Raw genomic sequence first — 27,295 nt, 5'->3', positions numbered from 1 at the left:
GTCCAACTTCGGCTCAGGTCATGATCTCAACAGCTCGTGAGTTCGAGCCCACTTCGGGCTCTGTGCTGACAGCTCAGAGCCTGGAGCCTGCTTCGGATTGTGTGCCTCCCTCTCCTTCTGCCCCTCCCGGCTCACATTCTGTATGTCTCTCTCTCTCTCTCTCAAAAATAAACATTAAAAAAAATTTTTTTAAACCCCTTTGAATTGGCTTTTATATATATTTGTATATATGTGTGTATATATATACTATATATTATATATTATATATTATATGTTATATGTTATATAACATATGTTATATATTTACACACACACACACACACACACACACACACACACACACACACACTGAAAGACTTTTCCTTTCCATCTCTCAACTCTTTTCCTATAGGTTACTTAGTTTTGGGCTAAGGCTTTTCTAGATAATGGAAAGATCACAATTCCAGGATTATATCATACCCCCTAACAATCCAAGCAGGAAAAAAGAGTTCCTTTTTCTGTACATTTCAGCCAAAGGCCTAAAGCTGGATGTTCATTGATTCTGATAGGCCTTGTTAGGGTCTTGTGCCCATCCCTCAGTCACTTTGGCCAGAATACGCTGCACTCTTTTTGGCCAGGCCAGATTCATATGCCCATTCCTAAAGCTAATGTGTGAGACCATCTTCTGAACACATGGGCTGGGAATGGGATGGATCCCCAAAGGAAGAATGTGGGGTGTCACGTTGAAAAAAGAGGATGATGTTTTGAAGACAGAAAATAACAAGAGGTCATTACACTTTTTGCATTCCTCCGGACTTTAGGGTACCTTAGGATAGAGGCAGAGTGGCGGTCAGCTAACAATAGACAATCAATGTCTTAACTTGAATTAGGGGTAACAGTTAAGCCTATGCAGTGGTTAAATGAGGGGAAAGTCCTCTCAAGGATTGTTGTGAATTCTAGCACTAAATGTGCTATCTTTATTTTTGATTGTTAAGCTTAACTAAACCGTACATAACAAAAAATAAAATACATAGGGGCGCCTGGGTGGCGCAGTCGGTTAAGCGTCCGACTTCAGCCAGGTCACGATCTCGCGGTCTGTGAGTTCGAGCCCCGCGTCGGGCTCTGGGCTGATGGCTCGGAGCCTGGAGCCTGTTTCTGATTCTGTGTCTCCCTCTCTCTCTGCCCCTCCCCCGTTCATGCTCTGTCTCTCTCTGTCCCAAAAATAAATAAAACATGTTGAAAAAAAAAAAAATTAAAAAAAAAAAATAAATAAAATAAAATACATAGAGCAACATCTAACAGTTCAGTTCCTGGAGCATTAAAGCCCAGAACCATGCTGAGAGGAGTCTAGACTGCGTGCCTAAGTCATTACAGATAATTAGCCATTAGCTCTTATGTAGAAAACAGGACAGAGGAGCGTGAAGCAGCTGGCGGAGGTGGCGCAGGATTGTCAAGTGTTAAAATCTCTCTTCCACCCGATAATAAGGGTAACTTTTCCAACTCACATTGGCTTTTGTTAATATGATTCTATAAGGAGTCTTAACATCAGTAGATTAAAGATAGGCCAGGTTTTTTTTCTCCTTCTTTCATACCCCATCCCCACTCCTTTTGAGGCCTCTGTCCTCTTAGCAGTCCACATCCTTGTGGGCAGAATAGTCCTACCCTTTGTCTCTTCCCACCCTTTTCAGGGTTGTGTTTCTATGCCGTGGCCTTAAAATTTCAGAGAGGGGAGAAAGCCTTTCAGGGTGCTCTGCTCCTCCCACTGTGCCACTGAGTCCCCTTGGCACTTGAATGAGGACCTGTAGTCAGAAGGGTGCAAATGCAGGCTCAGTCAGCTCCACTAAATGCCTTCCAGGTATGTATCTATTTCCTGTTACACATTAGGGACGTGTGTGTGTCTGCGGGGGTATGAAAAAATCAGATCGTGAAAGTTAAATATAGAAATAAGCAAAGACCATTTCGTTTTTAGCAGAAGAAATATCAATTGTTGTAAGCCTAGGAGTAGAGATAAATTGCCTAATGCATACTGAAAACCCACAGCACGCTTCCGATCAGGTTCCTGTCCTGGTTTGCCCTTCCATCTCTGGTGAAGGCTTGCTGTTTGTTTATTTGTAGCTGAGGAATTCCCGCTTCCAGCTCTAAGTCCTAGAAGCCTGAGCGAGCGCCATCTTACGTTCATGGTGAATGGGAACTCATTGGCTGGCCTAGAGATTTATGGGAAATGTGTAGCTCTTGTCATATTATTTTTCACTCGGTGCCGCATCACAATGAGTAGATGGGTTCCCCCGTTGACTTTAGTAATTCTTTCTACTTAACCTATTCTTTAAAGGTACGGCAAATAGAAATACGTCAACAGATAAATGTATTCCAGCTGAACATTTTTATTTTTAAAGCTTTCTGGTTTTAGCTGCCCCCAGATCAGGCCAACTTGTCCAGTCGGTGGCTTTGTAACCATTTTGCTAAAAACGACTTGCACCTTAGAACGGGAATGGAAAAGTCTCACCCAAAGCCTTTTAAACGTATTGTATTCGAGACGCTTGGAGAGACCTGACTGCGGCTATGTTACGGCTGTCCTGCCTGCCCCTCTGTGTCTGATACCTGTCCTCTCTGCAGCCCCTCCCCCTAGGTCTGGATGGAGGATACTTTAAAGTGAAATGACAGACCAGGAGAATAACAACAACATCTCAAGTAACCCCTTTGCTGCTCTTTTTGGCTCCCTGGCTGATGCCAAGCAGTTTGCAGCAATCCAAAAAGAGCAGCTGAAGCAGCAATCTGGTAAGTAGAGTGGCCAATAGCAGCAGATGAGATGACCTAGAATGGGGTCTTCCCGGATGAAGTCTTCTTTGGGTCCGTAATTGCAATTGGAATTGAGGTTTGGGGCAGAAGTCATTTTTTGTTTGTTTAGGCCATAAATTGGGGGTGGGGGTGTTCATTTTTGTTATCTGTTTTGGTTTTGGGTCCTATCCTCCCCCTGCATGAAAAGAGACCAGTTAACAGGTGGTTCCGTAGTAACAGACGCCAGTCGTGATTCCAAAGCTGTCAAGTTGTTTCTTTTAAAAATCACCTAGTAAAAGATATTTAAAGAAATCTTTTTAACATAGGAAGCTGAGGTTGTAGGCATAGGTGTGGAAAGCAGACTATACGCAGCTATAGAAAGCAGATGTGTAAAAGGAAGAATATTCTAAAAGCTTTTGGCTTTTTGGTAGACAAATAAATGAAAGTTGTTCTTAAGCTCAATGCTTCAGAGTCCAACCCAAACAAAATACCTCTCCCATTTTGTAGAATGGCTACTTTCATAGCGTACTGCTATTAGAACAGATTTCTAAGAAAACCTGCATGTGAAAATAATAATTAAAAATAATAATAATAATAATAATATCTCACTAGTCAGAAAAATGGTGTTCCTCATCTCGGACCAAAATTAAGGTCAAGGCTAGCTTCCTCCTATGCGAAGACATATAGCCAAGAAGAATTGGGATGATATTTCTCAAAATTAGTCTTCTGAGGATATTCACAGTCTTTCAAGCCAGAAGTTGCTGTCCTTCTCTCTCCAAAAAGAATAATAGTTTTGTTTGGAAAGGAGAAATGTTTGTCTTTTCCCTTTATTTTATTTCAAAAGTGTTCATATGCATAGCTGACTTGTGGCCTTGCGCTCCGATCAGGACTGAATTAAAGGGAGGTAAGGGCAAGACGGATGAGTAGTAGACAGGGTGATGGATGAAGTTAGGGAGAAATCCATGTAACGCTGACTTTCTAACATGATAGAAGGAGGCAGCTCTGGGTCTCAGTCTCTGAAATCTCTTGCTGATGCCAAGATATAGGAGGAGAAAGCTTGAATTAGGAGACTGCAGGAGACAAAGGGGGGGTGAGGAATAGGAAAAATAAGGAAATGGGAAAATATGATTTATGAGGGTGTGGTTGAGGGGAGTTCTGCTACATAGGTTCTTAGCTCCTGTCGCACTCGGGGTTCAGAGGAGAACTTAGCCATATAGGAGAGCAACAGAATGTTTGTCCTTCTGGCTGGCGGCAGACATCCCAACTGGCTGGAATCGGGAGGGTTGCAGGCACCAGCAGTGGGGACAGATCAGGTGCATGCCCTTCTGTTACTGTTTTGGCTCCTCCTCATCTTCGTTGGTTTACACTGAGCTTGCCACCAGATCTAACCTGTTTTCCGCCACCACCTAGTGCTGTGCCAGAACCTTTGACCTCCTATGTTGAGCCTCACGTTGGCGAAACTCACCACCCGAAGCAACTCTTACATTCTGAGAATTTTCCCTGGACTTTCAGAATAATCACTGCGTCGGCAGAGAAAAACAGATGCGGGCTCGTGTGGCTTTTACTTATTTTTTTTTTTTTCCGCGTGGCCTTCAGCGAGCAGCACCACACTGCTTCTCCTTCGGCAGGAGTTCCTTTCTGAGGGGCACTCATTCAGGCTGCTTTAGAAAGATGTAAAGAGATCCAGTCAATAAGAAAATAGTAACAAATCAGAGGGGGAAAAAAAGATTTGAACAAGGAATTTATATACAATAATCAAATGATTTAAAGAATCCAGTCTTGGGGCGCCAAGGTGGCTCAGTCGGTTAAGCATCCAACTCCTGGTTTCAGCTCAGGTCGTGATCTCACAGTTTGTGAGTTCAAACCTTAAGCTGGGCTCCAAGCTGAGAGCACAGAGCCTGCTTGGGATTCTTTCTGTCCCTCCCCTGCTTGTGCTTTCTCTCTTTCTCTCTCTCTCTCTCTCTCTCTCTCTCAAAATAAGTAAATAAACTTAAAAAAAAATCCAGTCTCACTAATAATTAGAATACTGCCCATTAAAAAAACAATTAGGTTAGGGGCACCCGAGTGGCTCAGCCGGTTGAGTGTCCAACCTTTGATTTTAGCTCGGGTCATGATCTTAATGGTTTGTGAGTTCGAACGCCATGTCGGGCTCTGCACTGACAGCACAGAACCTCCTTGAGATTCTCTGTCTTCCTCTCTCTCTGCCCTTCTGCTTGCTCTCTCTCACTCTCTCTCTCTTCAAAATGAGTAAACTTAAAAAAAATAATATTTAGGTTTTTACCTATGAAATTTGTGAAGTTTTTTTTTATTATTTTTTAATGTTTATTTTTCAGAGAAAGCAGTGGAGGGGCGAAGGGTGGGGAGACAGAGGATCTGAGGCAGGCTGTTTGCTGACAGCAGTGAGCCCAATGCAGGGCTTAAACTCATGAACCAAGAGATCATGACCTGAGCCAAAGTCGGACCCTCAGCTGACTGAGCCACCCAGGCGCCCCTGAAATTTGTGATGGGCTTGTAAACGAGAGCAACCTTTCTGAGAATGATTTGGTAGTGTATGTTAACTTTTAAATGTGCAAGCTCTTTAACTCAGCAATTCTGCTTCTACAAATTTACCTTACAGAAATACTCAGACAGGTGTACAAAAAGAGTACTATTCGGTGCAATAGTGTTTGAAATCATGAAAAGTTGGAAACAGCCCAAATGTTCATCAATTGAGAAGTAGCTACACAAATCAGAGGGTGTGCAAACAATGCAATACAGTGAGCTATTGCAAAGAATGAGGTAGGCCTATAAATGACCTAACAGAGAAAGGTGTTGGTGCTGATTAAGTTTAAAAAGCAAGCTGAAAAGCAGTGTATATAGTATGATACCCCTTCCTCTTTTGTAACTGAAAATCCTAGCAATAAACATTAGCATCTCAGAACAGAAAAAAATATCTGGAATGCTTTGCTATTAATAGATTATTAAAACATATGTGTTCTCTTAAAATCAGGAAAAAGCGTGTCTTTAAAATAATTAAAGGCATGTTGATCTATTAGGTAAATCTTCGTTCACTAGGATTCTGTAGGGAACATAGTTGCCATTTTTCCTAATAGGGACTGCAACCAATTAATGAATAGAAAGAATAAAACTTTTGATGTGTAAAATGTGGTAGGATTTCAGCCAGGGATTTCAGAATCCTATACTTAAGACGTTGCCTGATGCAGCTCAGTAGCTAAAAAAACACAAATAATCCAATTAAAAAATGGGCAGAAGGTCTGTACAGACATTTTCCCAAGGAAGACATACAGATGACCAGCAAGTACATGAAAAGGTGCTCAGCATTACTCATCGTCAAAGAAATGCAAATCAAAACCACAGGGAGGTATCACCTCACACCTGTTAGAATGGCTGTAATCAAAAAACAAAAAATAGCAAGTCGGTGAGGATGTGGAGGAAAGGAGGAAAGGGAACCCTTGTGCGCTGTCGGTGGGAATGTAAATTGGTGCAGCCACTATGGAAAAACAGTATAGACGTTCCTCAAAAAATTAAAAATAGAACTACCATATGATCCAGCAACTCCACTTCTGGAGATTTCTCCAAAGGAAATGAAAACACTAACTTAAAAAGATACATGCACCCCCATGTTCATTGCAGCATTGCTTACAATGGCCAAGACATGGAAATATCCTGTGTCCGCTGATGAATGTGTGGATAAAGAAGATATGATACATACACACACACACACACACACACACACACACACACACACACACACACGTTTGTTGCCACTTGCAACAACATGGACAAACCTTGAGGGCATTGTGTAAAGTGAAATAAGTCAGACGGTAAAAGACAAATACAAACAAACAGGTGTTCTCAGTTATATGTGAAATCTAAAAAAAAGGAGAGAAAGCTCTCAGATAAACAGATTGGTGGTTGCCCAGGGTGGGTACGGGGGATCAAAAGGTACAAACATCAGTTAGAAATAAATAAGTCCTGGGGATGTAATGAACAGCATGGTGACTGTGGCTCCTAATACTGTATTGCATATTTGCAAGTTACTAAGAGAGTACATCTTAAAGGTTCTTAACACAAGAGAAAATAGTTTTTTTAATTATATGGTGACAGATGTTAACTAGACTTACTGTGGTGATCATTTAGCAATATATACATACATCAAATCATTATGTTGTGTGCCTGAAACTAATATAATGTTGCATGTCATTTCTATCTCAAGTTTTTAAAAAAGATGGTGCCTGACTTGAGATGTTTACTAATTAGATGATTAACTTGTTTCACATCTGAAATTATCTTCCTCTTTGTTACTTTTATCATTTTTGATAGTATACTTGGTTCCCTCCTATGGAGAGGAGTTTAACTGTTAATGGCTTACATTTTCTGGCAGATGAACTCCCAGCTACCCCAGATGACTCGGATAATAGTGTGTCAGAAAGCCTGGATGAATTTGATTACTCTGTGGCTGAGATTAGCCGCTCATTCCGTTCACAGCAGGAAATATGTGAGCAACTCAACATCAATCACATGATCCAAAGGATCTTCCTCATTACTCTGGACAACAGTGAGTTACAGGGGTACCTGGGTGGCTCCGTTGGTTAAATGTCCAACTCTTGATTTCAGCTCACGTCACGATCTCCTGGCTGTGAGATGGAGATCCCTGTCGCGCCCCCCACCCCCACCCCATGCCACACACACACACACACACACACACACACACACACACGCTGGGCATGGAGCCTGCTTAAGATTCTCTCTCCCTCTCCCTCTGCCCCTCCCCCGTGCACACATGCTCTCTCAAAAGACAAACAGACAAACAATGGATTACAGACTTGCAGCCGGTTTTCATAACTCTGCCCTTCCTGCTTTGGGCTGGCAACTTGCTCTTAGAAATCTATCGTATCTGGTGTTTAAACAAATCTGCTACACTCCCTGGAACACAAGATTGATATTTCAGTGAAGTTTCTGATGTGACCTAAAAATAGTATTTAGACACAGGTGCAGCTTTCATTATCCTTTTGGTACTGACTGGGCCATGTAGCTTCTTGTCTTCACTACCTTGAAAGGGAAGTGGGAATGGCAGCCAAATCCTTTTTCTTTTCCGAGGTGACCTAAACATTTAGATGGAAAGCTCAAGAGGTGTCGGTGTTTTCCTTCTGTGTCCTCTCTATAGTTAAACCCCAAGATCGGTGCCAGTGTCTGGGATGTATTCTTTAAATGTCATGATGTTAGGTTTATAACAGAGCCCATGCTTTTGGACTCTTTAAAAAGATTTAAATCTTTAGCTACTATTTTGTGTGCCAAGATTATTCTGATATTACCGGAGCTCTACTTGGAGTTGAAGAGAAATGCTGTCAAAATCAGCTGTCCGTATAAGACAGAAGCGTTATCCTTAACCTACCAGATTAAAACCATTTCCCAGGTGACCCGAGCTTGAAAAGTGGGAATGGCATCCCCAGCCGTTGTGTGTATTTGGAAGAAATGGCGGTGGACCTGGAAGATCAAGACTGGCTCGATATGAACAATGTTGAGCAGGTACCCTTCTTACGGTTTTTTTCTGATGCCTTCAGCAAAAATTGGCCACTTTTCTGCAACCATGACTTTGCTTAGCTCCGTCTCTTAACGTTGTTTGTGGTGTGCCTCTTTTGGAATCTTCTCATTTACCAGGGCCACGTATCCAGATATACCCTTTCTTTAAGGCCCAGTTAAAATGCCATCTTATTTATGAAGCCTTGCCAAGTAGGAGTTGTTATTCTCTCCTCTGAATTCCTGGAGTAATCTATCTATGCCTCTCTGATGGGAATTGTCACCTTCTGTCACGTGTAGTGGCTTTTTTATGGACCTGTCTTATCTCCCCTATCAGATCTTTAACTTCTCCAGGGCAGGGCCCATGCCTTTCTTCTTTATATCGTTTGCAAAATCAAACAGTGTGTTTTGCCTTATAAGTGCCTAATGAACATTAAAGGAATAAGAGTTTGGTAGGGAAGACACTCCACAACTTGTAGTTTAACTTTCTGTGTTTAAATTACCTTTATGTAAGTCTGAATGAGGCCAGCAATCACACAGAGAAGCAGATTTCGTATATAAGTTGAATCGCTAATTGTCCACACCATTCGACAAATCTGTTTTCGTGCTTACTCTGTGCCAGGCTTATACTAGACAGACACTTGAGCTCTGTTTAGGATAACTGTACGGTTGCTTCTTGAACAACATGGGAGTTAGGGGCAGTTGAAAATTTGCATGTAACTCATGACTCCAAAAACTTAACTAGTAGCCTACTGTTGATCAGAAGCCTCACCGATAACAAAGTCAGCTAGGGCAAAGAAAATATTACAAAGAAAATCATAAGCAAGAGAAAAAAATACATTTACAATAGCATTCTGTATTTATAAAAAAAAATCCACGTCAAACCCATATTGTTCAAAGATCAACAGCATAGAGGCGCTGGGTGGCTCAATCGGTTGAGCATCTGACTTCAGCTCAAGTCACAATCTCACGGTTGGTGGGATCGAGCCCCGCGTTAGGCTCTGCGCTGACAGCTCAGAGCCTGGAGCCTGCTTCAGATTCTGTGTCTCCCTCTATCTCTGCCCCTCCCCCACTCACACTCTGTCTCCGTCTCTTAAAAATAAATGTTAAAAAAAAATTTTGTTTTAAAACAAAGATCAACAGCATATACAGTTATATTTACATATATAATATTTTCTAAAGTAGTAAGTGGGGTCCTTTATTCCCCCTTCACTCTACATCCTGTGATTCTCACAATAACCTGTGTCCAGATGACCTTTTCATATTGATGTTTTAAGATGAATTCTGCAGTTGCTTAGTGTTTTGTTTATATGTTCTTCTTAAAGGCTGTCTTCGCTCGCTTATTACTTCAGGATCCAGGCAACCACTTGATTAACATGACTTCTTCTACAACATTGAATCTCTCTGCTGATCGAGATGCAGGGGAGAGGCACATTTTTTGTTACCTTTATTCCTGCTTCCAAAGAGCTAAGGAAGAGGTAAAGGAATACTCGCTATCGAGAACTGTGTGGTCATCTTGGGTTTGACTTCAACATGTAAGCCAGAGAGTTGGATCACTGGCTTTTTATGTCAGTTTATATACATCATATTGTATCTGAAACTAGATATTACAGGCACTATTTGATGTCTAAAACTTTAGTCTCTCCTTTCCGTGGCTTGGGGTCTACTCCTTTCCCTAATTAACCAGTATCCCCTGTTCTTTTTACAAACCTCTTAAAAAATCATACTGTTGGGAGCACCTGAGTGGTTCAGTTGGTTAAGTGTCTGACTTCAGTTCAGGTCATGATCTCACAGTCCGTGAGGTCATCCCCCATGTTGGGCTCTATGCTGACAGCTGAGAGCCTGGACCCTGCTTCAGATTCTTGTGTGTCTCTCTCTCTCCCTCTCTCTCTCTCTCTCTCTCTCTCTCTCCCTCTCCCTCTCCCTCTCCCTCTCCCTCTCCCTCTCCCTCTCCCTCTCTCTCTCTCTCTCTCTCTCCCTCCCCCGCCCCCAGCCCCTTCCCCACTCACACTCTCTCTCTCAAAAATAAAACATTAGGGGCGCCTGGGTGGCGCAGTCGGTTAAGCGTCCGACTTCAGCCAGGTCACGATCTCACGGTCCGTGAGTTCGAGCCCCGCGTCAGGCTCTGGGCTGATGGCTCGGAGCCTGGAGCCTGTTTCCGATTCTGTGTCTCCCTCTCTCTCTGCCCCTCCCCGGTTCATGCTCTGTCTCTCTCTGTCCCAAAAATAAATAAAACAACGTTGAAAAAAAAATTTAAAAAAAAAATAAAAATAAAAATAAAACATTAAAAAAAATCACATCCTTGAACCACATAGGTGGCTCATTCAGTTGAATGACTGACTCTTGATTTCAGCTCAGGTCATTATCTCACGGTCATGGGATCAAGCCTCACATTGGGCTCTGTACTGGGTGTGGATCCTGCTTGGGATTCTCTCTCTCGCATCTCCCTCTGCCCCTACCCCACTCGTACTTTCTCTCTGTCTCTCTCAAAATAAATAAATAAACCTAAAATTTTAAAAAAGCATGACTTTAGGGGCACCTGGGTGGCTCAGTCAGTTAAGCATCCGACTTCAGCTTAGGTCATGATCTCACGGTTCGTGGGTTCAAACCCCACGTCGGGCTCTGTGCTGACAGCTCAGAGCCTGGATCTTGCTTTGGATTCTGTGTCTCCCTCTCTCTCTGCCCTTCCTCATCCACGCTCTGTCTGCGTCTCTCAAGAATGAATAAACGTTTAAAAAATTCAAAAAAAAAAAGCATACCTTTAGAAAAGGTCTGGGGGAAAATAAAAGGTCTAATAAATTCATTTCCACCAAGGTATAAATAATAGAGTAGTCTAAGCTTGGTCACTTCTAGGATTAGAATCCTAGCAGGTAGGTGATTCCTTAAACCAAAGGATGAACTCTCCTGAATTTTCAAGCATCCACAGGACAGCAGTATTGTTTGGGAATACATTGTCTTTTTCATTCTATTTGTTGTGTCCTCCTTTGTTCAGGTCATAGAGCTAGACTCTCCCCTCTCTTCTTCATTCTATTTCCAGATTACCAAAGTTCCAGAGAACCTGCTCCCCTTTGCAGTACAGTGCAGGAACCTCACTGTGTCCAACACCCGAACAGTTCTCCTCACCCCAGAGATCTATGTTGACCAGAACATCCATGAGCAACTGGTAGATTTGATGTTGGAAGCCATCCAAGGAGCCCGTGAGTACACAAGCAAGATTTGTGCATTTCTGCATCCTGACTTCACAATTTAAAATTCCTCTAATTGCTTCAGAAAGCCTCAGAGCCACTACGGTGCCAGAAGAGAGCTCATAACTTGACCTTTGGGGTTCAATACCAGTGGAATTATCAGCAGTATGAGAAAAGTAGAGATCCACTGTGTAAAAGCATATAAAAATTGCTGTGCACTTCTTCTCTCATTTGTCATCTGTTAGATTTTGAAGATGTAACTGAGTTTCTGGAAGAGGTCATTGAAGCCTTGATATTGGATGAGGAAGTTCGAACATTTCCAGAAGTCATGATTCCAGTGTTTGATATTTTATTGAGCCGAATAAAAGACCTAGAACTCTGTCAGATCCTGTTTTATGCATATCTGGACATTCTTCTCTATTTCACTAGGCAGAAAGATATGGCAAAGGTAAGTCTGAAAAGTGGTATGTATTCATCTGAGCTGGACGTTTACTACTTTATGCATCCCTATCGTGAGGGCATTCAGATATTCCCTATCAAATAAAAGAAAGATACACTGGCCGTTGTGTAGACTTAACTCTTTGAGACCCTGTCATCTCACCACCTTTATCTCCTCATACAGATGAATAAGGACTTGTTTTCTTTTATAGGTTTTTGTAGAATACATTCAGCCCAAGGACCCTAGCAACGGGCAGATGTACCAGAAGACCTTGCTGGGAGTAATCCTCAATGTCTCCTGCTTACTAAAGACTCCGGGTGTAGTAGAAAATCATGGCTACTTCCTGAATCCATCTCGTTCCAGTCCCCAGGAGATCAAAGTGCAAGAGGCCAACATCCATCAGGTGGAACTGTTTACCACTGTATCCCAGTGCCCTGATCTTAGATTAAGTCGAGTTTCCTCGGGAAGCAGATGCACATAAGGCTGCTTGAGCCTCTTTGGGAAAGCAGATTGATCTGCTTGGCTTTCTACTGTAATCATGTAAAGAAATTATCCTCTTTTTAGCATGGGCTGAAGGAAGAGGAGAAACCTGTGTGCGGTTTAAGAGTAAGCTGCTGCTCTTCTGTGGCACAGCCGCCTCCTCTCGTTGCCTTCATCGTTGTCACTAAGCTCTTTTTTTTATTTTATTTATTTTTGAGAGAGACAGAGACAGAGCATGGGTGGCGGGAAGGGCAGAGAGGGAGATACAGAATCCAAAGCAGGCTCCAGGCTCCAAGCTGTCAACACAGAGCCTGATGCAGGGCTTGAGCCCACAGACCGCGAGATCATGACCTGAGCCGAAGTCGGATGTTTAACCGACTGAGCCACCCAGGTGCCCCACCACTAAGCTATTTCTTCCAACCTTAGCTCCTAAAATCTTGGGCTGAACTCCAGCTTGTAAACCATTTTTTTCCCTTTCTTTCCTTCCACATGGCTTCTTAGTGTAATTTATAGTAGAAGTCTGGCCAACATGAGGCAGTAAATGGTTGAGTCAGGGGTGGTTTAAATCCCCCGTCATCGCACTCTAAGGCAGGGATTGACAAATTACTGCAGTGGCCAGATCCGACCTGCTACCTGTTTTAGTAAATAGTTCTATTGAACATCGCTGTGCCCATTCATAAATGTATTTGTGGCTTGATTTCATGCCACAGTGGTAGGGTCCAATAGTTGCCACACCCACCATATAGCTTGCAAAGCCAAAAATATTTATCACCAGGCCCTTTGCAGACAAAGTTTACTGACCCCTACTCTAAAGCTACATGAATGCGATGTGCGGTTTGGCGGCTCCTCAGGGAATCTGTCATAAGTGCCCGCAATTTTCTTTTTTTTTTTTTTAATCAGAACTAGGGCATAAAGCACAGGGAGAGTGAGGGAAAAGATTAGGATTAGGTTATTTTTGGAAATTGCCAGGGGCTAAGGTTTGGGAGTAACAAATATGAGGATTGTGAAAGTGGAATCTTCTGTGGTTGTGTTTTCTGGTTAAACAGTTCATGGCCCAGTTCCATGAAAAGATCTACCAGATGCTGAAGAACTTACTCCAGCTCTCTCCAGAAACCAAACACTGTATCTTGTCCTGGCTTGGAAACTGTTTGCATGCAAATGCAGGCCGCACCAAGATTTGGGCCAATCAGATGCCAGAAATCTTCTTCCAAATGTATGCCTCGGATGCCTTCTTTCTGAATCTGGGTGCTGCTCTCCTGAAGCTGTGCCAGCCATTTTGCAAACCCAGATCCTCTCGGCTCCTCACCTTTAATCCCACTTACTGTGCCCTGAAGGAGTTGAATGATGAAGAACGAAAAATTAAAAATGTACATATGAGAGGTAGGGGAGCACTGGGCTTTTCAAGACTGTGTGTGTGTGTGTGTGTGTGTGTGTGTGTGTGTGTGTGTGTGTAAGTAACATCTAAGGCGTTCACTTTTATCCTTTTTCACAAAGGTGCTTCTTTCTCAAGATGAGGCAGAAAGAAGAGCCGGTATAACTAAGACAGATGTTTAAAAAAACTGGTAGCTTTTAGATGTTGTGCCTTAGTGAGACCCTTCTGAATTTAGCAGCCTTGGGTATTGATTGATTCATTCTTTCTAAAAATAAATCACAATCCCTGTTTTGTATTTTAACCCAAAGTCTCCAGAAGAAGGCAGATAATATTAACAGATAATCATAATATGGTATAGGGCTTAACTATGGGAGCACAGAGGAAGGAGTGAGTAGTAAATTCTACAGAAGGTGGAAGTCTTCGTGGCCGAGTCTGGAAAGATGAGTTGGGTTTAAAGTATGAAGGTACAAAGCTATGAAAGGCCTGGCTGGGGAATAGTGGGAAGCTCAGTGGGTCTAGAACAGGGGGGAAAGGCATTTGGGGCAGGGATATGGGAATTGGCAGGAAATGAGACGAGGGCGGGAGAATATTGGGGCCGGTTTGGAGAAAACAATGCAGAGAAATCAAAATATAAGTCATTCAAAATGAATCACTCTTTAAAAAAAAAGAAAAAACGAATCACTCCTAATTTTGGTGTATTCTCTCTCAGTTTTGTGACTCTTCTAATTATAAAAGCGATACCTGCTCAAAAGCAAATAATCTTAAATACAGAAAAGCACAAATACATACAGATGATCCACTGTCTATCACTGGGAAAAACTCCAGTGTTTTCTATGTTTGTTTTTTAAAAGAAATTACTAACAAAAACACAAAAAAAAAAAAATTTTTTTTTTTTTTAAATCCTCACTGATAGCGGTGTGGAAGTTGAGCTAGAGGAAGGGGACACTGGAGACCCCAGACAGAAGTCCGTGCCGAGTCATTTACTGTTCCTTTTACCCTCTTTGAGGTTTGGACAAAGAAACTTGTTTGATCCCAGCTGTGCAGGAGCCAAAGTTTCCCCAGAACTACAACCTTGTGACGGAGAACCTTGTTCTGACAGAGTACACCTTGTACTTGGGATTTCACAGGTAACTGTCCTGATATTATTAAGAAAGAACTGTTTTGTGGCATTGATAACCAGGAGGTTGAAAGTGAGTCTCCCTTTATTCTGCACGCTCCCATTAGGATCTCATAGGAATGGGAGTTGTATGCGTTTGTGTTTACATGAATTGGCTTTATCCAAATAACCTGAATTTACTTTTCATTCTTGACCTGCTACACTTCTCAAAAAGTAAAGACGCACTACTATTTTTCTCTAAACTTGAAATTTTTTAAATCGCTGTCTTCCTGTTGTGATCTGTGATAGTGGAATTGTTTTCTTTTAACTTTCCACTTCCTGCTCTTGAATTTTCATGACTTACTACTCCTGATGGAAAAAAGACAAAGCTCTACTCTCTGATACAGGGACAAAATTGACAAAATTAAAGATGTTTGTATGGGATTCCAGTAAGATGAGTAGGACCACAAAAGATCAAAGATCAAAAGGATGCTAGAAGTGGGAACATTTAAGAACTAGAATGTCTGACTTCCAAAAATGGTTCTGGTTCTGGCTGGCCACAAGTCATTCTCTGCTTTTCACCCCTCTGGTTTAACTGATTGTCAATGCAAGTATAACTAAGGGAAGAAAGATGACACAGTCGGTAGGAAGAGGTCCTGAGGATAGCAGTTTTTAATGTCTTTTCAGGATACTTACATGGGCACAGAGCATGTTTTAAACCTCAGCAGATTTCTAGAAAAATGAGATTATATCTCTATCAGATAGTTTTTCTGTCCCTGTCATTGACGTTTTAAATGAGGTACTAGATAACAATGCAGCTTGTGTTCAGCCTGTTCAATCACCTAGCTTCAGACCCAGGAATGAATGTCATCTGGTTTCCCCCATGTTGGCTAGCTAACCCTAGACGCTCTCTGTAGGACCAAAGAAGATGGCTTTGGACCGTACCCATAGAGACAGCTATCCATAACATTGAATTATGGGGCTTCCTTTCATTAGAGAACATTTGGCTGACCCTTTGTGAAGAATAATTTTATGTCGAAAAGCAGAGGCGTGGAAGCTGTTCTCAGGTTGCATCCCAGGTGGCTGCCGGTTTATATGTGGTCGTTACTAATCTAGAGGCTTCTTTCACCAGCTTTAGTTCTCAACTAACCGTAGAAAGACTGTCCATATAACCACATCCAAGTAGAATCATTGCAACGGTACAGTGTCGAAGTATCCTGCTAGGCTTTTCGTACTTGGTCTCATAGTTATTTTACGTGATAACAGCCCATTCTACTCCCTGTCCGGCCAAGCTGCTATTCTTTGGACGGTGCATTTCAGCTGAAGTGTGCTATTTGTAATTAGCGTCATTTATGTCAAATACCGGGTAACATTTTCCCGATGCTATATGACCCCTGCCCTGTCAGCGATTTTTGTGAGTGCCTTTTGTGTCATCACAATTGCAGCGCCCTATATCCTAAAAGAGAATACTAGAATAAGTAAATGAGGACTTGTTTTTCCAACAGTCTGTACTCAGCTGTCCTATATGAGGCTCCTGACCCGGTGTCTTCTGCTTTCTTGGGGGCAGGTTGCATGATCAGATGGTAAAAATCAACCAAAATCTGCATCGGCTGCAGGTTGCCTGGCGGGATGCTCAGCAGAGTTCTAGCCCTGCTGCTGACAACCTTCGTGAGCAGTTTGAACGACTGATGACCATCTATCTTTCTACCAAGACTGCCATGACCGAGCCACAGATGCTACAAAATTGTCTGAATTTGCAGGTGTCCATGGCTGTTCTACTCGTTCAACTGGCCATAGGCAATGAGGGCTCACAGCCAATAGAGCTAACTTTTCCTTTGCCAGATGGCTACAGCTCTTTGGCTTATGTGCCAGGTAAGCAGGCTCTCCCTCGGGAACTGCCTATTTATAACTGTCTGAGTTTAACTGGGTCACTTCAGAAGTTTAATCCTCAAAATACCCTTTCCACTGTTTTTGGAGAAACAAATATGTAGCTACTATCTACTGGTCGAAGTATGGGAGAACTAACAGCTTTTCCCTCAGCCGTGTGTCCCCACTTCTTTGTGTATTAGAAAATAATCTTCAAAGAATTAAGTGCAGCCAGGGTTTTCAGAGCTGTTTAGTCTTAGCATTCATGTTGTTTTTGTGGTTCAGCATACAAATGTATCTGCATGCCTCGCCCAGTGCTATTCTTCAGAGGGAAAAAAAAATCACCTCCTGTTGGTTAACCCACAAGGGAGATCATGTATGTATGTTTGTTGGTGAGGAGTTGGCCGATATTGTCCATGAAGATCAGGTTATGTGTTGTTGATCGCTGTATCGGTTATCTGTTGCTGAGTAACCAATCACCCTAAAACGTAGCACCTTAAAACAAACATTATCTCACACAGTTTTCTGAGGATCAGGAATCCAGGAGTGGCTTGGCCTCGTGGTTCTGCCTCTGGGTCTTTTAGGAGGTTGCAGCCAAGCTGTCAGTCAGGGCCACAGGAATATGAGGACTCGACCAGGACTGGAGGATCTGCTTACAAGCCTGGTCATGTGGTTGTTGGCAAACCCCGATTGCCTCCTTTCCAGGTCACACGGATCTCTCCTGAGTACTGTTCGTAATGTGGCAGCTGGCTTTCTCCAGCGGTAGTGACCAAAATGGAAGCTATAGGCTTTTATAACCTGACCATAGAAATGATACACCATTGCTTCTGTATGCTTCTACCCTAGAAGAGTGTAGGAGGGGACACACAAGGGCATGAATGCCAGGAAGCCAATACAATTGGAGGACCATCCTGGAGACTGATGACTATAGTCATCTAATCTAATGTATTCATCTTTATTAAAGATCGTGGGGGCGCCTAGGTGGCTCAGTCGGTTGAGTGTCCGACTTCAGCTCAGGTCACGATCTCACGGCTTGGCTCTTGAGTTCGAGCCCCGCATTGGGTTCTCTGCTGTCGGCATAGAGCCCACTTCATATCCTCTGTCCCCCTCTCACTGTCCTTCCCCAGCTTGTTCGTTTTCTCTAAATAAATAAATAAATAACCTTAAATAAATAAATAAAAGGTTATTTAATGCACAGTTAACCTTGAGTATGGAAAAGAATGTAAATCAGTGTAGTTTCTTAAATTGCACTGGTGTGTTTAACAGTATTTTGTGTCTCTGCTATTCTCATATTTACTAGGATAGAAATAAAAATTGACTTAGATTTAAAGGAGATTCTATACTTATGAACTGGTCACCATTCCATTCCCACCATTCCTGGGATTTTTTAACCTTTACTGGGTAGCACAAAAGGAAGGAATTTCAATATTGCTTAGTACAGAAAGCTAGGTGTTTCACTAATTACAGCGAGTATTTTCTCTTTCAGAATTTTTTGCAGATAACTTGGGTGACTTCCTCATTTTTCTCCGCCGCTTTGCTGATGACATCTTGGAGACGTCAGCAGATTCCCTGGAACATGTCCTCCACTTTATCACCATTTTCACTGGAAGCATAGAAAGGTGAAAGGCTGAGAGCTTGGCTCTGACACCGTTTAGAGGTGCAAAACCAAGCAACGCACGCGCCTGAATCATAAGGGGTTGCCTTCAGAAGTTGTGTTAGCATTAATGCATCACGTGGCCATCCTTATGGGTAGCCCACAAATCCCACCCTTGAGAGGCACAATAAGCAAAGGACTTCGCCCACAGAGAATTTGAACCTGCACGTAAGATACCCGATGGGAGTTCCACTGCTAGTCCCTGGTTAAAATAGTTCCCTTAATGCCAGAAACCTTACCAGTGGCAGGCAGCTTCTAATGAGCTAATAATTGTATGATAACAAAGTTTACCCTTGAAATTCTGAGTTGCATGGGTAGTAAACATACGTAGATGCTTTCTAATCTCATCTTTTCATTCATAGCTTCTGGTCCTCTTTCTCAAAGAGAGATGCTCACTGACCTGTAGAGTTGCTTCTCTGGGTTTTTTGTTTTGTTTTGTTTTGGTATCTAGGCCAAAGGAAGCTGTGTACATAAGTAAAGATTTCTACCCAAAGAAAATGATGCATAGTCCCCTGAGCCACATCAGTGAGAAGTAGGTAGAAGCCAGTCCTTTGCTGAGCTGAGCAGACCTAATATAAAATCCTGAGTCAACAGGTGTTTATTAGGTACATGTGGGGTGCGTTATATAACAGTAACCTAGAATAACTGCATCCCGGACCTTTTTCTCAGAAAGCTTAGGAAGGCAGTGAAACTGTCAGAGAATCTTCAGTGAAACCGAAGATCTTCAGTGAAACTGTCAGAGAATAGTAGGCAGTAAACAATGGATTATTATAGACAAGTACATATTAAATAGAAACTTAAGTACTCATCCTCATACTTGGTAAGCTGTTATCTCAAAAGTTGAATGATGTACCCTGCATTATCCCCCCCAGAAATTGCCAAGACTTGAAACTTCAGAGTCTTGTTTTTCTCTGTAACAGTGATAGAGGGTGTTTGGCTCCTCATGTGGAGGAAATAGCCGTGAATTTGAGAGGTAAGTTCTCTACCTGCTCATCTTGCTTTCCGCCCTTTTTGCAGGATGAAGAATCCCCACCTGAGGGCCAAACTGGCTGAGGTATTGGAAGCAGTGATGCCTCACCTGGACCAGACCCCAAACCCCTTGGTATCTAGTGTGTTCCACCGGAAACGTGTGTTCTGCAACTTTCCCTACGCACCGCACCTTGCAGAAGCTCTAATCAAGGTCTTTGTGGACATTGAGTTTACAGGTAACACAGCCTAGAACTGAGAAGCGCCATCATTTATTGAATATCTACTATGTGCCGGTCTTGATGCTGAGTGCTTTTTTTTTTTTTTTTTTTTTTTTTTTTTTTTTTTTTTTTTACATTGCCTCATTAATTTGTCACCATCTGGCAAGTTTTCCTGTACTGTCTTCATTGTACATATAAGGATGTGAGTGCTCAAGAAGATGAGTTGTCTGTGTCTTACAACCACGTGGTAGAATCAGTTTGATTCTGTCTCACATCAAAACATATGCTCTTACCAATTTTATTATATGCTTGATTTAATCATGCTCAAACAAAGCAGGCTGTCTGATCACAACCTAGGTCTTTATTTTTATGTGCCTCATAATTGCAGAATAGTGGGATGGTTCTTTTTTTTTTTTTCCTTGTTTTTCAGTAAACTCTGTCTCCAACATCGGCCTCAAACTCATGACCCTGAGATCAAGAGTAAACTACGCCATCTCAGTAAACAGTATATGTTAAGCAGTTATTTAAGACCCCCTTTAGGGGCGCCTGGGTGGCTCAGTCGGTTAAGCGTCCGACTTCAGCTCAGGTCACGATCTCGCGGTCCGTGAGTTCGAGACCCGCGTCGGGCTCTGTGCTGACAGCTCGGAGCCTGGAGCCTGCTTCCGATTCTGTGTCTCCCTCTCTCTCTGCCCCTCCCCGGTTCATGCTCTGTCTCTCTCTGTCTCAAAAATAAATAAACGTTTAAAAAAAAAATAAAAAATAAAAAAAAAAAGACCCCCTTTAAAAGAGATGTCCTACCATTCAGTAATAAATATGACTAACATTTAAAGAGACATTTAACATTGTACTGACTGCCTTTCCTATTTGGATTTTGGTTTTGTCACTTGCTCACCTCTGAGCCTTAGTTTCCTCATCCATAAAACGGGTTGAAGTGATGACTGACATAGTGCATGTAAACCTTCATAATACATACACTGTCACACAATAAGGTACTGCATTTAACTCATATAACCATTTCAGCCCTTCACTTGCACTGGTAGAGAATGTATCACAATTCCTGTTTTATTTCTGAATCTGCAAGTTGAAAATGTTAAAAGACTTGTATTAAGTGGAGCCTAGATGTTCTGACGACAAATCCCATGTTCTTCTTTTATTATATGACCCAAGCTACAGAGATCAAGTGGTTCCTCTGATAGGTCAAAACAGTGTAAGCATCAGGTTTTTAGCCCCTGACCTGATTTACCAGTTGGTTTCACAGCTTGGATGTTAGCCATGAAGAATGTGGGCGTTACTTAGTTTCCCATTTTGCAACAGTTGTCACTGCCACTGCCACAGTGGCCAGTTCAGAGGCCTCATTCAAAATCTGAAAGTACTCTACATTTGGATATTGAGGCCTTTGTTTCCCCTGGCTTTTATTCTACAACTTAGACCATGTCCTTTTCAGCATAAGGTACCCTTTACATCTGTCTCCCTCTTGTTCTGTCGGTAAGGAAATAAGTAAACACTTGGCTATAACTCTGGGCCTTTATAAACTCCCCAGGGCAGATTTTGCCAGTAGTTTTGACACATTCAGAATGAAATAAAATAGCTCCACGTGGACATAAGCTCTTACTCTTTCTCTAATAGCACTACCTTTGCTGGGTTTTTGCTCTTGCCCTTTTCCAGGAGACCCCCATCAGTTTGAACAGAAGTTTAATTACCGACGTCCCATGTATCCTATCCTAAGGTATATGTGGGGAACGGATACCTATCGAGAGAGCATTAAGGTGAGAGAGCTTTCAGTGAAGCCAAAGCCGATTGATCCAGAGTTTTACTTCAGATAAGTCCCAGTGAGTTTTGGTTCAGTCCTAAAATGCTTTTGTCTTGGGCTGGGACTTACAGGATCTGGCTGACTATGCCTCAAAGAATTTAGAAGCCATGAATCCCCCACTTTTCCTCCGCTTTCTTAACCTGCTAATGAACGATGCCATCTTCCTTCTGGATGAAGCCATACAGGTGAGAATAGATAAATAAATAATTTTTAAAACGTATTTAACTGCCCCTGATTCATCAAATAATGATCAATACATACTTTTTACCATCAAATTATAATAGAGCAATCCTTATGCCCCTAGTAGCAGTTTGGACACCAAAAATTTCTGAGTAGTAGTGTACCACCCACCTTGCCATTGCAGAGCTTGATAGGTGTTGTTCCGTTAGAGATCAAGATCAAGGGTCATTGAAGCCTCGTAAGCTAGGATGATATTTTGGCAGAGTGGAAAAGAATGTGTTGGGGCGCTTGGGTAGCTCGGTTGGTTAAGCGTCCAACTCTTGATTTTGGCTCAGGCCATGATCCCATGATTCTTGGGATGGACCTCCAAGTCGGGCTCTGCACTGACAGTGAGGAAGGAGCCTGCTTGGGATTCTCACTCTCCCTCTCTCTGCCCCTCCCCCACTCATGCATACATGTGCGCTCTTTCTCAAAATAAGTAAATAAACTTTAAAAACGAAAACAAAAAGAAGGTAGAAGAAAGTGTGATGAGGCCAAACTAAGGTACACTGGCAGGATTCATCAGGCCAGCACCACAAAAAGAAATCAAGAGGACCTTGCGTTTGGTCAGTGACTTTCAGCCACCTTCCATCCCATCTCATCAGTAACAGTGACTCACACAGGCAATGATTCTTACCCCTTTCCTAAAAGATCCTGATTTTTGCACCACCATTTGGGGGGGGGGGGGGGTGCGGAAAAAATCTCTGGTTTAGGTTGTTTTTTCACATAAACACTACCAAGTCACCAATACTCCCTCTGTCCATGGCCTCCCAAATCTTTGTATTTGAAACATAAGTTTCCCAGAGTATACACCAGGGTGCCTGTCAGCAACTTCAGTGCATCATATCCTCACCCACCCCTTACGGAGCTGCTTATTGCTCCTGTTAAAACTCTCCCTTCTCTGTGACAGGTGTCAGATAGATAAGACAGTGACCCAAAGGGAGAGGAAGCTGGTGAACAGTGAAGGTAGTCTGTTGGACAGACACAAGGTCCTCATAGTGATTAGCAGCACCCCAGTAACTTGTCTTTAATGTGTGTGAAAAGCTCCTGCTTTTTTCATAAGCCCATACTTTGAGATTTTAGATAGGTTTTCTTAGAAAACAAGAACAAGTCCTGTAAGAAACAGCCCCTTCTAAGCCAGAGCCATGTGACACAGAGAATGACACCAGATGGCATTGTCATAGGACTGTAAGAATGAGAAGTAGACAGTGTTTAATATTTATGTTTCTCCTTCCAGACAGCTTGCATATTTGATAGAGCTTTGTTTCTTGATAGGCAGTTTTGGAGTCTGGTTTTTTGTTTTGTTTTGTTTTCCATGTTTCAGGAAGGATTCATTCTTTTTTTCACTTCAGCCTGTTTATTTTTGCCTAGGTTTCCTACATCACACTATTTACCCCCCTTCCTACTTCACAGGCTATACTGTGCAGACTAGAACTACCCGTAAGTCGACCCAAGCTCCATCTATATAGAGCTCCAGCCCTATGCTGAGAAATCAAGGCTCGTGTTTCTCACATAGTGCCTGGTTTTCCCAACTTAGTAAACTAGATTTTAAGCAGAACCACTTAAATACCGTCTTCCCTTCAAATGCACTTTCGTCTCTGATACGTTTCACCTCTCATTTCTGTAGTATCTGAGCAAGATAAAGATTCAACAGATTGAGAAAGACCGAGGCGAATGGGACAGTCTGACTCCAGAAGCCCGCCGAGAGAAGGAGGCTGGCCTGCAGATGTTTGGACAGCTGGCACGTTTCCATAACATCATGTCCAATGAAACAATTGGTACCCTTGCCTTTCTGACATCAGGTAAGGACACAAAGCACTGTCTTCCCAAAAAGTCCCAGTGGTCAAGACCTGCTTCATGTGAGGGATCAGCCCAGATGAAACCAAGAGTTCAGACTCTGGTGATGTGTCCTCCATCGGGAAATGAATCCCTAGAGAAGCTTCAAGATGCCCATTGTTGACATGGGAAATGTTCATCCTCACACTGCTACCAGAAAGCATAAGTTGGTATGATTTTTCTTGAGGACAAGGTAGCCATATAAATATATGTGGGGGGGGGGGGGGTGTGAGAGTGTGTGTGTGTGTGTGTGTGTGTGTGTGTGTGTTAACCTGAAGAATATTCTTGAACTCTGGTTAAATGTGGTAGGTCCACATTTATCTCCACTCCCTCTAGAGCTAGTGTCCCAATTCAGTAGCCATTTGCCACATGTAGCTATCGGACATTTTTAACTGGGCTAGTCTGGGGGTGCCTGGGTGGCTCAGGCAGTTGAGCATCCAACTCTTGATTTCGTTGCAAGTCATGATCTCACAGTTTCATGAATTTGAGCCCCACAGCAGGCTCTGCCCTGACAACGTGGAGACTGCTTGGGATTCTACCCCCCCTTGCCAAATGAATAAAAGTTGTTTTTTAATAAATAAATGTGGCTAGTCTGAATTGAGATACATAAAACACCTCGAGACTTAGTATTTTTAATGTAAAATATTTCATTAATAATTTTATATTGATTACATGTAAAATGATAACCAGGGATCACCAGACATTTGAGGAAATCCTCCAACATGAAACATAGATATTTGATGAAAACTTTAAAAAAAAATCTTTAGGGGCGCCTGGGTGGCTCAGTCGGTTGAGCATCCGACTTCGGCTCAGGCTGTGATCTCACGGTCTGTGAGTTCGAGCCCCGTGTCAGGCTCTGTGCTGACAACTCAGAGCCTGGAGCCTGCTTCGGATTCTGTGTCTCCTTCTCTCTCTCAGCCCCTCCCCCACTCATGCTCTGTCTCTCTCTGTCTCTCAAAAATAAATAAATGTTAAAAAAATTTTTTTTAAATAAATTTTTAAAAATAGAAAAAATCTTTATAATCTCAGAGGGATAAGAGAAGATACAACATCCATAAAACAAGAACAAAGAATTATTTAAAGAACAAGAAAGAGCTCTTGGACATTAAAAATGTGACAAGTAATTTTTACCTGTCAGTAGAATGGTTAAAAGATCGACTTAAGGGGCTCTTCCATGAAAGCAGAACAGAAAGACTTAGAATGGAAAGGATAAGAAAATAAAGGATCAATGTAGAAAGTCTTAAAAGAGAAAAATGGGGTGGAGGAAATTATCAAAGAATAATACCAAAATTTCTCAAAGACTAAAAGCTTCTACATTGAAAGAGCCATCATGTGCCCAACACAAGGAATTTTTAAATTTTCACACTAAGGTGTTATTGTGACAGGAAATCAAGGTAAAGAGAAGATCCTAAAGGGTCCCAGAGAAAAGTCCGGTCATGTCAATGGTTGAAGTATGAAATGTCTTTGATTTTCATAGCAGCGACAATGGAAGCTGGCACACACTCCTCATGGAAAATAGTTTTGCAGCCTAGAACTCTGTAGCCAGCCAAATTATCACTTCTGTTTGAGGGTGAACCTGAGGACATTTTTAGATATGAAGGTGTCAGATTTACTTCCAGAATACCCTTTCTTGAGAAGCTACAAAAAGATCTTCTCCATTAAAGTGAGAGAGTAAACCCAGAAGGAGGAAGGTGGAATCCCCTAAGAGAGACACGAGAAGTGCCCAGGATGATGGTAAAAGGAGCTTGTGTGACCACCACACAGCAGGCCTGTAGAGCAAGGAGTCCAGATGGGAGCTTCCAGAAGGAGCAGTTCAAAAAAGAAGGGCTAGAAATGATCCTATCGAGAGCTTTACATTTCTTGGGGAGAGTTTAGGAAGATTGAGTGATTGGTACTCTAAAAATAAGCCAATTTGTTAAAAGTTTATTAAAAACTGTATATGTATTACTTTATATATGTAATCATTAGGACACTCTGTCACTCTACCGTGAATGATATTTATATAATCTTAATGACTATATACTGGGAGGATTTGTATTTATGAAAGAGAGACAGGAAATAAGAGTTAAACTCTCATCAGTAGTGGTGTCAATATTGACAGTGACTAAAATTATAAGATCCAGAACCGGTAGTACTAAGCAAGCCATATCGTGCTGTTTGGCTTCTTAAAACCTGACAAGTGTTAATGTTTTGTTCTACATTTCTGTGGAGTTTATGTCTTTTGCCCTAGCAATTCCTTAAAAATTCATTGTAAGGAAGTAGTAAGTCTACAAAATACGTACACAGTGAAATTCATCAATAAGTGAAATGCTGGGGCACCCGGCTGGTTCCATCGACAGAGCGCTGCAACTTGGTGTCAGGGCCGTGAAGTGGAGCCCCATGCTGGGTGTGGAGATGACTTAAGAATAAAATCTTTTTTTCAATAAATACAAATAAGTGAAATGCTTATAGTAGAATGGCTAGCAATAAAGATGAATAAGGTGAAATCGCACACTCCAAAACTATGTGGTCGTTAAAAAGAGTGCAGGGGCGCCTGGTGGCTTAGTTGGTGGAGCATCTGACTTTTGGTTTTGGCTCAGGTCACCATCTCACAGTTCATGAGCTCGAGCCCCACGTCGGGCTCTGTCTGTGCCGACAGCGCGGAGCCTACTTGCGATCTCTCTCCCTCCCTCTCTCTCTGACCCTCCCTGGCTTGTGCACGTGCTTGCTCTCTCACTCTCCGTCTCTCAAAAAATAAATACTTTTTTTAAAGAAGTGCAAATCATTGCTATTCTGCAGAAGTCTGTCTGATGGAAATGCTCTGTAAATCTGGACTAATGCTGTAGATACTAGCCATGTGTGGCTGTTGAACACTTGCAGTGTGGTTAGTGTGACTGAGAGACTGAATTTTAAATTAAATAGCCTCATGGGGCCAGTGGCTACCATGTTGGACAACACAGGAACATACATTTACTAAAATGGTAAGATAGTTATGATATAGTTAACTGAAAAAGTAAGTTACAGAATATGTACACCATGATAATCATCTTGTTTTAAAAATGTGTATGTAAATATGGACAAAAGCTAAAAGGAAGTATTAGCAAAATGTTCACAGTGTTTATTTCTGGGTGCTAGGTTTATATTTTGTTTTTGCTCACCGCAGTTCTCTGACACAACTGCAATGAAAATGTATTACTTGTATAATTTAAAAACTATTTCCCAGAGGTCTCCAAGTGAAACTCTAAGACATAATAAAAGATGGTTTATGGGTTGAGTTTTCATAGACTTTGCCTTTTTTTCTAGAGATCAAATCACTCTTTGTGCATCCTTTCCTGGCTGAGCGCATCATCTCCATGTTGAACTACTTCCTGCAGCACCTGGTTGGCCCCAAGATGGGGGCCTTGAAAGTCAAGGACTTCAGTGAATTTGACTTCAAACCCCAGCAGCTCGTATCAGATATCTGCACGATCTACTTAAATCTTGGGTACCTGAGATTTAATTGGGCAAGCCAGAGGGAATGCTAATGTTTTAATTTGGGATTTGGATAATGGAATGACTGGTGATTATGTGCGAATAGAAAAATGGTTCATTTCCAGTTGGTTAGATGAAGGAATTTTATGTCGTTTTAATAATGAAGTGTCGTATGACCTATGGGACATTGTTCAGATTTTTCAACATTCTGCCTTTATCTGTGCAAAGATAAACTTTACTAGTTTTAACCAGTGTTTGGAAAAGCAGTATTCTTTTAAGGTTGCAGGATACTTGATAGACTTCCTTGCTAAAAACTAGAAGGAATCTTTTCTATAATCAAAAGAACATTCATGGCGTGTAAGTGGTGGGGAGCCTTGTTCCTCGACCCAGATGTTATCTCCTTCGTTGACCTACCCTCTGATGTTCA

The 27,295-nt window shown here is 42.1% G+C and overlaps 1 protein-coding gene across 2 annotated transcripts in view; it reads left to right on the top strand.

The window, feature by feature from the left end:
• Positions 1–27,295, top strand: part of UBE4A (ubiquitination factor E4A) — a 35,973-nt gene that overhangs the window by 2,654 nt on the left and 6,024 nt on the right. The window contains exons 2-17 of one of the 2 annotated variants that reach the window (XM_060604861.3): positions 2,593–2,754; positions 7,139–7,312; positions 8,171–8,283; positions 9,600–9,752; positions 11,312–11,471; positions 11,705–11,907; positions 12,110–12,301; positions 13,425–13,758; positions 14,757–14,877; positions 16,414–16,718; positions 18,199–18,331; positions 19,384–19,571; positions 21,219–21,319; positions 21,435–21,548; positions 23,210–23,384; positions 26,701–26,881. In XM_060604861.3, coding sequence (XP_060460844.1) covers positions 2,634–2,754; positions 7,139–7,312; positions 8,171–8,283; positions 9,600–9,752; positions 11,312–11,471; positions 11,705–11,907; positions 12,110–12,301; positions 13,425–13,758; positions 14,757–14,877; positions 16,414–16,718; positions 18,199–18,331; positions 19,384–19,571; positions 21,219–21,319; positions 21,435–21,548; positions 23,210–23,384; positions 26,701–26,881 — 2,768 coding nt within the window. In that variant the 5' untranslated portion in view covers positions 2,593–2,633. The remainder of the gene's footprint in view (positions 1–2,592; positions 2,755–7,138; positions 7,313–8,170; positions 8,284–9,599; positions 9,753–11,311; positions 11,472–11,704; positions 11,908–12,109; positions 12,302–13,424; positions 13,759–14,756; positions 14,878–16,413; positions 16,719–18,198; positions 18,332–19,383; positions 19,572–21,218; positions 21,320–21,434; positions 21,549–23,209; positions 23,385–26,700; positions 26,882–27,295) is intronic. The other variant, XM_060604863.3, reaches the window with a different exon arrangement.

Source organism: Panthera onca, chromosome D1 (genome assembly GCF_046562875.1).
Source record: "Panthera onca isolate mPanOnc1 chromosome D1, mPanOnc1 haplotype 2, whole genome shotgun sequence".
In the NCBI taxonomy this organism is placed as follows: domain Eukaryota; kingdom Metazoa; phylum Chordata; class Mammalia; order Carnivora; family Felidae; genus Panthera; species Panthera onca.
This window is presented reverse-complemented; position numbering and strand designations above follow the sequence as displayed.